This window comes from Cucurbita pepo, chromosome LG06 (genome assembly GCF_002806865.2).
Source record: "Cucurbita pepo subsp. pepo cultivar mu-cu-16 chromosome LG06, ASM280686v2, whole genome shotgun sequence".
NCBI lineage: Eukaryota > Viridiplantae > Streptophyta > Magnoliopsida > Cucurbitales > Cucurbitaceae > Cucurbita > Cucurbita pepo.
The window spans coordinates 4,535,111-4,546,261 of record NC_036643.1 but is presented as its reverse complement, the minus strand read 5'-3'; the positions used below and the strand labels follow the sequence as shown (position 1 = coordinate 4,546,261).

Sequence of the window (11,151 nt, the reverse complement as noted above, 5' to 3'; positions counted from 1 at the left end):
ATGTATGTGTGAGATCCCATATCGGTTGGAGGAGAGATCGAAACATTCCTTATAAGGAGGGTGTGGAAACATCTCCCTAGAAGACGGGTTTTAAAGCCTTGAGGGAAATCCCAAAAATGAAAGCTAAAAAGGACAATATCTACTAACAGCGAGCTTAGCCTTATAGTATGTACTACAATAGTATTGATAATTTTCTCCTGTCTATCATCGGAAACCGGGGGCTTTTGCTGAGTAATATTAAGAAGGGTCATAAAGAACTATGGAGATTTTTACAATTAAACCATTGATGAGACACTCAAGCGAACACAACAAATTTGTTCGAGGATTTTGGTAATTAGCAACCAGATAGATAATAATCGTGGCAGAAGAGGGAAATATATTATTGATATCAAACGAATTAAACAATTTGAAAGGCCATACATCAATTTCAAATCATGCAGACATTATTTTCTTATTCACGGTTTCCTTGTGTGGGGGAAAACAGGGGCTCTGCAATTCAGATTCAAAATCGACAACAATCCAGTTTGCACCTCAGCTAATCAGGATGATGCAAGCTTTTCATGACAAACTACAAGAAGGAATACAAACGAAGATTAAACACCAATATACAGATGATATGAAACTCATGAAAAACAAAATAAGCCAGGGAGTTAGTTGTATAGAGATCCAGACAGAGGAATTGGGTACATATCCTCGTGGCAAAACCCGTCTTTGATTTGGATATTACCATCTAAACACCTGTGGAAAGAGAGGCGGCACCTAGTAGTCGTTTATTGATGCCATTTATGTAACGATCCTGGCCCACTGCGAGCAGATATTGTCCTCTTTGAGCTTTCCCTTTTGGGCTTCCCCTCAAGGTTTTTAAAACGTGTCGGCTAGGGAGAGGTTTCCACACCCTTATTAAGAATGTTTCGTTCTCCTCCCCAACCGACGTGGGATCTCACAATTTAAAAAGTATCATAACTCCTGAAAACACATACCCATTTAACCCACCATTTATGTAACAACCCTAGCACACTGCTAGCAGATAGTGTCCTCTTTAGCCTTTCCCTTTTGGGGTTTCCCTCGAGGTTTTTAAAACACGTCTGCTAGAGAGAGGTTTCTACACCCCTATAAAGAATGTTCGTTCTCCTCCCCAACCGATGTGGGATCCCACAGTTTAAAAAGTATCATAACTCCCGAAAACACATACCCATTTAAGCTCTAAGGGAAGCACAAGCACATTGAAAAACAACATGTTATCATATTCATATCACTCAAAAAACGTTAGTGGTGAAATACATTCTACAAACTTGAATGGAACACGGCAGAGCTAAGATTTGTTAATCTAATTTATAATCTTGTAAACTGCAAAACACAAACATAATATACATGTTACTTTGGGTATCGTGCCAAAAGTTGACTGCACATCTAAGATAGCAACACTTAAACGCAATAACAATCAAACTGAAGTGTAATGTTTCATTCTTTTTACTTTAAAAATGACACATATACGTAGGACAAACCACTAAACCAAGAGGGCAATTCTTTTAAGACAAATATCTTGTAGGGCGAACCCATGGAAAAGCTTGGAAAATGAACATCGAAGGGAAGCCTTCAGTTTAGCCGACTCACAACAGAGCGACCAGCATCTTTGCTGGCTTAAAAAAATTCTTGATTGTGTTCCTGCCAAAGTTCTGAAATAATAACTTTAGCTGCATTTACTTTTCCCATAATAATAGAGGCCTTGAAGGAAAACAAGAACCAGTGAGCAAACAAAGTGCATTGCACTTACAGTTATTGAAGAACTACGAGTACTGAAGAACCCAAAAAGCTGTTGCCAACATGATAACGCAAAAGAGCAATCAATTAATAGATGCTTCCAGCTTTTTGAATCCAAACAGCACAGTAGTCAACTTATGTCATAAGGGAGGATGATGGAATCTTCTATTGTAAAACATTCGAGGAATTCAAGCTGCTCTTAATCAAAATCCAAATCCAGATAATGATATTAATTTTCAGACATTTAGACCTCCATACAGCCGAGAATGTCTCTTAATGGATTGGAAATGATGCTGCCAAATGTTTAAAGAGAGATTTAACCGTGAAAGTACCTGAAGGATCAAGGCACCAATTCTTTGAATCAGCATAATCGACTACCATATAGAGGTTTTCTTTAAGTTAATTTCCCCTCATCAATCATCACTTCTTTTATAAACTGTTTCTCGTTTAAAGATAAACTCCACCCCCTCCATTACTCCCTCCCATAAAAGGCTCCTCAATGTTTAGAACTGAACAAAGATTCAAAGAAATGAAGAGGACATTCTAAAGGCAAAAAGGAGAGTGGATTTCCAGTTTAGTCTAAAAATGGGTAAGCCTAAACCCCCTAGGGAACCATGCCTTTTTCAAATACGAGAGACTCTTTATAACCTTCCTCCACAATTGAGCCCCAAAAAGAGGGTTTAAGAATAGAGTCATAAAGAAAGCCTAAGTATATTATGAGCAACAGAAAAACCTTGCACCCCACAAAGTTGTCCCTACCTAACCTACCAAAGCAGATCTCAGTTGATATCAGTCACACAGCAGCTCTCCTAATATATATTTAAACCACGGATAGATTCAACCTCCGATGTGAACCCTATCATGATTGGCCAAAGAACCCCCTCCTAGATTTGAAGATGTTATTGGCAGCACATTGCAAACGAGGTTTACATCCTTTAGCCAGATTAAAAACTGAAGGTACCTTCAATAAATCTTAAAATTAGTCCACATAGTTAGTTTACTGTTGATTTTTTTCTTAAACATTTAGTTTCTATTAGCATTCCCTTTATAAATTATAAAAATAAATTCACAGTGTCTTTTCTTGTATGAAAATTTATTATTGAAGGTACAAAGACTAAAAATTAGACATTTGAAAATTTATTATGTGTTGAATTGTCAAAACGGAATTGGAATTTCTAACAATTTATCCATAGTTCACAAAACATAATTTTCCTTCTAAAAGTAAATTACAACGCTGAAACATCGAATCAATAAACTGTTGTGTGGTGCATTGAGAACATAAGGATTAGAAGAAATAACAATATAAAGATTACTCCTGTAGTTCTACTAAAAAATTTCCATTCAGTAGATATTGCAAAGGAGTGGCAAATTTTCAACTTAGACAAGCAAAGGGCATATTCATATATCCATTGATAATAACAGGTCCTTTAAGGAATAACTAGCATTTGAGCCACAACAATGAATACAGGCAGTCTCCAGAACAATACTTGGCTATGCATCATAACAAAGAGCTCCTACTAATTCTCAAATGTGGTTATATTTCTTGAATCAAATAAAAAAATGGTTTCACTACTTATCAAAATATAGTATAAAAAACAACAAGAATGTTTCACCTAAAAAATGTTTAGGTGGCTAAGTTCTGTTATTTTCTGTATAGGAACATTTTCAAGTTTCGACTTCCCTAAATATCATGTAAATACTTTGGCAGTTCCTTTTGTCGAGCTGTTTTTCGGATGCTCCTTTCATAATCTTTCAACTTATTCCATGAAGTTGGTTTTCAACTTATTCCTTTTCTCGAGCTGTATTTTGGTCGTTAAAAAACTTTCAAAATAGATCCTTGAATTTTCAGATTTGTTGTATTTTAACTTTTAGTGCCAAGACATTAAAAATATTCATTTAAGGACCAAAACAATCATTTTGGTCCGTCATTTTATTTTATTTTTAACAAATTAATGGCATGGGTTGGAATATGAGTACTAGCATGTTAATATGAGCATGATTTCAAGCCACATAAGTTAAGAGATGAAGGAACATGGAAATTAGATGGAAAACAACAAAACAAGGAACAAAGAAGAAATTGTTTTAAAGAAGTTTAAGGATTAAAATACACATTATGAAAATTTAGGGACCAAAACGCTAGGAAGCACGAACACAAATACATATGGACATGCTCTAGACACATGTCCGACACGCTAAAAGATGTGTCTGAATCCTTTTTCCTCCATGGATATGGCTCTAGAAAATATTTAACCTAAAAATTGGAGAAAAAATTAGAAATTTTCTTATAGACGGAATCTTATATATTAACCAATCCTGAAGTATTGGAATGACATCTTTTTCATCTGGTTCTAGCTAACTAAATTTTTCTTTATCTTTTCCAATATTGTTAATTAGCTTAACTTTGTAGGTTTGTAGAGAAGTATATTTTATATTTTTATTAAATTTGCACGTTTTATCATTAGAGAAATACTAATATATCAACATATACATATATTTTTTATTTTTAAAAAACGTGTCTTCAACGTATCTATGACCTACTTTTTAGAAATTGATGTGTCACCGTGTTTGTGTCCAAGCTTTTTAGCAAAAATGGGTTTTAAACCAAAAATATACCATGGAAAGAGTGAAAAAGCACACATACGTTTACAGAAAGAATTTCTCCCACAAACAAGCAATTATTTCCCTAATAAGAGGCTATTTCATTGATAAATTGGAATATACAAAAAGTGGAAGGAAAGCCTCAGCCTGGGGTATGGGAGTTACAAAAAAAGAAAATTAATTATTAAAAAAAAAAACAAAACAACGCAAAAAAGAACCTTCCAATTAGTGCAGACAGAAGAAAATGATAGTTAAAAAAGGTTTAGATATGTTGAACCAAGACCAGGCAACTATAAGAATATGGTCCAACAAAAGAAAAAAGATCCCTTAGCCCTACAAAAAACTTTCTAACCGGAATGTCCAAAGAAAAGGGACGTAGGTTTCACTTTGAAAGGAAGGCCACTGGAGAAAATTAAAGAATTCTGTTCATGCTCCTTGGAAAAACAATAAGCTAATCAAAGAGAGATGGTCTTCAGATCCTTCACCATCTTCATATACTAAGCACCAAGTAGGAGAAAGACAACAAATGGGGATTTTCCTATGAACTTTGTCATGAGCGTTGGTAATCTTCAAGAAAAACTCCGACATGAAAATCTTTACTCTCTAAGGATAATTAACATTCCAACTCCAAAAAGGCACTTACATCTGAAAGCACATACGGTCTTGTCTTTGAGCCACAACCATCTATCTTGGCGAGGAAGGAGGTTGCACCAACTAATGAGTAATGACGTCCATATGTGATATCCATTTGGTTGTCCCATGATTATTGAAGTTCCTTTTGAAAGCTAAATCCCAAGAAGACAGACTAAAATTTCCACACATAACTGATAAGATAATTTTAACAGTTTGGATATTCTTGACATGGTCAGTATAAAGATCCTTCTAAATTTTATATTCTTTCTACGAGAAGATAAACGTGTGTGGAGGGGCACTCCTTTTGTTCTCATTTCCAATCAACAGTCTATTTGTTGGCAACGACGCAAGAATCAATTATTTGCCTTCCCTCAAAATGCAATTTAATTATCATATCTGGAAGAATCTACCTTAGATGTTTAGCAAGGACTTTGTAATGATCTTGAAAGGGCAGATGGTGAGACGGATGGTCTTGAATAAAGTTCTCTTTTTAGCATCATCACAAGGCATGTGTAAGTCTCTTTGGCCCAAGAACTGATAATCGAACTCTCCCTCTCTCAATATATTTGACATGAGAATTCTCCAACCTCTTTGGAAGAACTTTGCAGTAAAACCATTAGGCACAGGATCTTTACGCGAGCCTAAACCGTGCATTGTTTGGAAATTTTGGCTTTCATGAGGTTACCTGATAACATGTGTCTTTGACTTCCAGAAATAGGCCACGGTGAAAAACTAGTATCGATATCAAGCCAGTAAGTTAAAAGTATATTTTCTGTATGAGTATCTCTAATCTTATTTGCTAATAAGATCAAACCACATAATCCTAGTGCTGGATCACTAGTTAAAGATGCTGGGACATTAGACAGATCACTTGGGTTTGCAATTCTCCGTGCACATAGTCCTCGAAAATGATTAGTAATAAACCTTCAACGTCAAGTAACCTCATCTGAAGACCAAACTCACAGCATGTACATTTGGGGAATCAGCCATGGATCCAAAGAGGCAGGCAAAAGAGTTTTGCGAAAAGATAGATCACTCAAGATAACAAGAACTATGAACTTTCAATATCAGAATTTCACCATCCATATAACATTCAAAGAAGAACTGAAAAATATAATGTGAGATCCCACATCAGTTGGGAAGGAGAACAAAGCATTATTTACAAGGTATGAAAACCTCTCCCTAACATATGCGCTTTAAAAATCTTGAGGAGAAGTCCGAGGGAAAGCCTAAAGAGGACAATATCTGCTAGCGGTGGCCTTGACCGTTACAAATGATATCAGAACCAAACACCGGACGATGTGCCAGTGAGGAGGCTGATCCCCGAAGGGGGGTGGACACAAGGTGATGTGCTAGCAAGGACACTGGGCCCCGAAGGGGGTCCCACATCAATTGGAGAAGGGAGCGAGTGTCATCGAGGACGCTGGGCCCCAAAGTGGGGGTGGATTGTGAGATCCCACGTCGATTGGAGAGGAGAATGAAGCATTCTTTATAAGGGTGTGAAAACCTCTCCCTAGCGTTTTAAAAACCTTGAGGGGAAGCCCAAGAGGGAAAGCTCATAGAGGACAATATTGGGGTAGGCTTGGGCGGTTACATATATCATCGTAATTTTACTCAAAAACAAGAATTTTCAGATATTCCAAAGTTCATTAATACCAAATCCTAATTTCCCATATTTTGGGAGAAACCCCACAGCACAATGCTCTTCAAATTAAAGTTAAAAAGATACAATTGAGCATGAAATTCAGAAGTACACAGGAAACTTATAACATTGCGATACACTTAGCATTCAACTTTATGAAGATTGAAAACTAAGCTACGGCTAATTTAAAATCGATTCTATTTTCAGAGATGAAATAAAATCATTAGTTATAATGCAAGAACCAATCATGGAAAACAGAGATGTCTAACCTTTGGACTCCACGGCCTCAGCAACAGGCTTTTCCCGGGCGTCATCGTCCTGCTTCTGCACGGCAACAGACTTTTCGGGGGCGCCATTGTCCTGCTTCTGCACAGCAACAGACTTTCCGGGGGCGCCATTGTCCTGCTTCTGCACAGCAACAGACTTTCCGGGGGCGCCATTGTCCTGCTTCTGCACAGCAACAGACTTTCCGGGGGCGCCATTGTCCTGCTTCTGCACAGCAACAGACTTTCCGGGGGCGCCATTGTCCTGCTTCTGCACAGCAACAGACTTTCCGGGGGCGCCATTGTCCTGCTTCTGCACAGCAACAGACTTTCCGGGGGCGCCATTGTCCTGCTTCTGCACAGCAACAGACTTTCCGGGGGCGCCATTGTCCTGCTTCTGCACAGCAACAGACTTTCCGGGGGCGCCATTGTCCTGCTTCTTCACAGCAACAGACTTTTCGGGGGCGCCATTGTCCTGCTTCTTCACAGCAACAGAATCACAACCGATCCCAACATCCTTCTCATCCGGAAAACGCACCACCACAACAGGACACACACAATGATGCACGCAATAATCGCTAACGCTTCCGAGCCCACCGTCATTTCCACGCTTTGCAGCACCAAAACCCCGACTGCTCATGATCAGCGCATTCAGCCCCAATCTCTCCACTTCTAAACAAAGCCTCTCTCTCATATCATGATCCTTCACAATATGAATCTTATACGGAATCTGAATATCTTTCAACGGCTTAGCAAGATCAGCAGCTTTGGAGGCAGTGAAAGCATCAAAATCATCCTCCAATTTACGTTTCGAACGCTCGGTACGGTTCAGATGATGACCATTTACAGAGTTACCAGAATTATGATCATCAGGATTATCATCAGCAGTATCGAGAGTAATGTCGATGGAGCCCCAATCGGCACCGAAAAGGACGGAAGTAGGGCTAACATGGAGGAGAATGACAGCATCACCAGGACGAATATAGTGTAGAACAGCCCAATGAATAGCAAAAGCACTCTCCTCGGAGAGGTCGACAGCCACCCCAATCCTGCGGCGGGCGCCGGCAGTGGGGGTGGGGGTGGCGACGGGGGTGGCGGTGGAGGTGTGGCGAGGGGAAGCTGGATGGTGAATTTTGATGTTGGGTAGGTGCGGGTCTGGCTCCAAGGTTGGTTTTCGAAACTGGTGCTGAAGATCCATGGAGAATTCAGAATCTGTAAATTCAGAGAAATGGAAGAAGAGAAGTGAAGAAATCACGGAAGAACAGGTCGGAAATGGAAATAAAATATAGACGAAATGGACGATGGGAGAATGTTTTAAGAGCGAGAAAATTCCGGCCCCTGCTTCAGGAAGAACAACCTATATTTAAATTCCCCTTGTTTTCTTTTAATAAAATCTTTTTTTTTTTTTTTTAAATAAATAAATTAATTAAATCATATGATAATTTTAATTTTTTAATAACATAAAATATCAAATAAATTATTTCCACACCATTATTTTCGGTATGTTTGCTATTCTTCTTTGTTGGTCATTTTTAACCACTCAATTTACTTGGTTTGATCTGTACCGGCTTTGGATCGGTGTTTTGTGCTGTCTAGTGACTCGACCTGATATCATTTTGTAATGGTCTAAATCCAGGGAGGGTCTAGCCCTACTCGTGCCTTGCACTGTCTAATGACTGGACCTGATATCATTTTGTAATGTTCCAAGCTTAAGGAGTGTATAGCTCTACTCCGACTAGTGTCTCGCGCTGTCTAGTAACTGGACTTGATATCGTTTTATAATGGTCTAAGTCCACCGCTAGTAGATATTGTCTTTTTTGGGCTTTCTCTTCTGGGCTTCCACTATAGGTTTTTTAAACGCGCGTGTTTGAGAGAGGTTTCCATGCCTTTGTAAGGAATGTTTCGTTTCCTTTTACAACTAATGTGTGATCTAGAAGTGTAATAAAATACAATGCTATATATATAATATAAGATAAAATGTAACAAATACTTGCTCGATTCTAGACAATAATATTGATGATTGTAAGAAGCTTTTCTTCAGCGTAATTGATGAGGGCAACCGTCCTAATCTTAACAAATTTCTTGAATGTATCAAAGACATATTTAGTTAATTCTTCCGACGATAAAAACGGTATTAAATTTTTTTTAATGGTTAAAACTTAGGTTAATATTAAAATTTGAATTTATTATAATTTTTATTTACAAATTTTTAATGAATATTATGTTGAAAAATAAAAATTTTAAAATAACTATATTTTATAAAAATAATAATAAACATAAGATTACACACAAGAAACCTGATCTATCCGAGAGATGAAGAATGAAATAGGTGGTGGAGATGGGGGCGGAAAAGGCTTATGTGTTCTGTAGACATCTCTCATAAATGATAAAAAAAAATGATCTCACAAAACGCCTGGGAGAGAAATACACCTTCCAAGACAAGAGACGTTCCCAAACCTTAAAGTTATGGTCATGGCCCTTAGGGCGGATGAAGTCACAATTCATACCAATCGCACACCGCTCTTCAGTTCATTTCTAAACTAAAAACGACAAGTCGCATCCCCTTATAGTACAATCTAGTAGGGGTGTACATGGTCCGACTTGGGTCAGGTTGGGAGATTTTTTTTGACCCAACCCAAAAGTTCGGGTTGGTTGGATTGGTAACCCAACCCAACCCAACCCTCTATTTTCGGGTTGGGTCCGGGTTGGGTTGTCAAATTTTTTTTTTTTAAATTTTATTTACCCACAATTTATAATTATTCGGAAGATAAAATATATTAAAAGTTCACGAACACAAATCAATCTCTAATTATTGACAAAATAATAATAATAATAAATTCAATAAAAAATAAGAGCAAAAATAAAAAAAATATAAAAATATTTTAATTGAAATATACTGTTACCTTAAACTAATAAAAATATATATATATTATGATATAATAATATTACAATAAATAGATAATAAATATATTATAATTTAAAATATATTTTCAAATTATATATATATATATATATATATATATATATATATATAATTTACCAACATTGATCTAAATCATTTAAACATAAGTTATATGTTACTTTAAAACATAGATATAAATCATAATTAATAAATATTTGTAGATATAATACAAATATTTGTATTATATGTATAAAATATATAATAATTATATGTTAGTTTATTCTAAAGTTTTTAATAACTTAAACATAGATATAAATCATAATTAATAAATATTTGTATTATATATATAAAATATATTAATAAAACTAGTTATATGTTAGTTTTTCTAAAAGTTTTAGTTAAAAATAATAAAATAATATAAACGAAACAAAGAAATTAAAAATAAAAACAAATATTTGTATTATAGGTATAAATATATAAGATATAACATAAACATGTATTTGACTGACGTCGAACTCGAGCGTGATTGTCTTGAGTTGGACTCAGTACCACTCTGACGAATCCATTAATACAACAAAAGTCTTAATATATTTTATATATTTTAATCTGGCTCGGGTCAATTCGAACATTTTGCCCATGAACCCAAAACCAAACCGATTCAGTTCGGGTTCCGGAAAATAAACCCAACCCAACCCTACCCGAAATGCTAATCCAACCCAACCCAACCCTACCCGAAATGCTAATCCAACCCAACCCAACCCTACCCTACCCGAAATGCTAATCCAACCCAACCCAACCCAACCCAACCCTTATAGTTCGGGTTCCGAAAAATGAACCCAACCCTACCCGAAATGCTAATCCAACCCAACCCTTATAGTTCGGGTTGGGTTGGTCCACGTTGTCAGGTTGCCGGGTTGAATGTACACCCCTACAATCTAGGGCATTTCATGTCTACCCGTAGTAGACATGATCTTGCCGAATGGTCATATACTTATTAAAAAAACACAATAAGGAAACTATACATCATGAAAGAAGTCAAGGAAAGCGATAATACAGTGATGGAAGGCAAGGGTTTTGGCAACAAAGCATGACCGTGACACAAGGCAATCCAATCTGGTGAAAATCATTGAAACATAATGCATATATTCTATACCCTTGTTTGTATTCGATTGGAACTCGAATACAAATATCATAATCTGAATCAAATAAACCCTAAACCCTACATAGAACACAACTCGACTTAAAGCAGTAACTATAAGAGTAGATACTCGTAAAAAATGCAGCAAGAACTTGACCAAACCACTCATCATTCTTACAACTTCACTACTTACTGTTGTGAAATAAGCAGTAAC

General features: G+C 36.6%; 1 protein-coding gene across 1 annotated transcript; it reads right to left on the bottom strand.

Moving 5' to 3' along the window:
* Window positions 1–301: 301 nt before the first annotated feature.
* LOC111796625 (universal stress protein PHOS32-like) lies at window positions 302–8,240 on the bottom strand. The gene is made up of 2 exons (XM_023679339.1): window positions 6,904–8,240; window positions 302–568 (listed from the first exon to the last, which is right to left on the bottom strand). The coding sequence occupies exons 1-2, from the start codon at window positions 8,093–8,095 to the stop codon at window positions 540–542; spliced, it is 1,221 nt and encodes a 406-aa protein (XP_023535107.1). The 5' UTR covers window positions 8,096–8,240; the 3' UTR covers window positions 302–539.
* Between the last annotated feature and the right edge of the window lie 2,911 nt (window positions 8,241–11,151).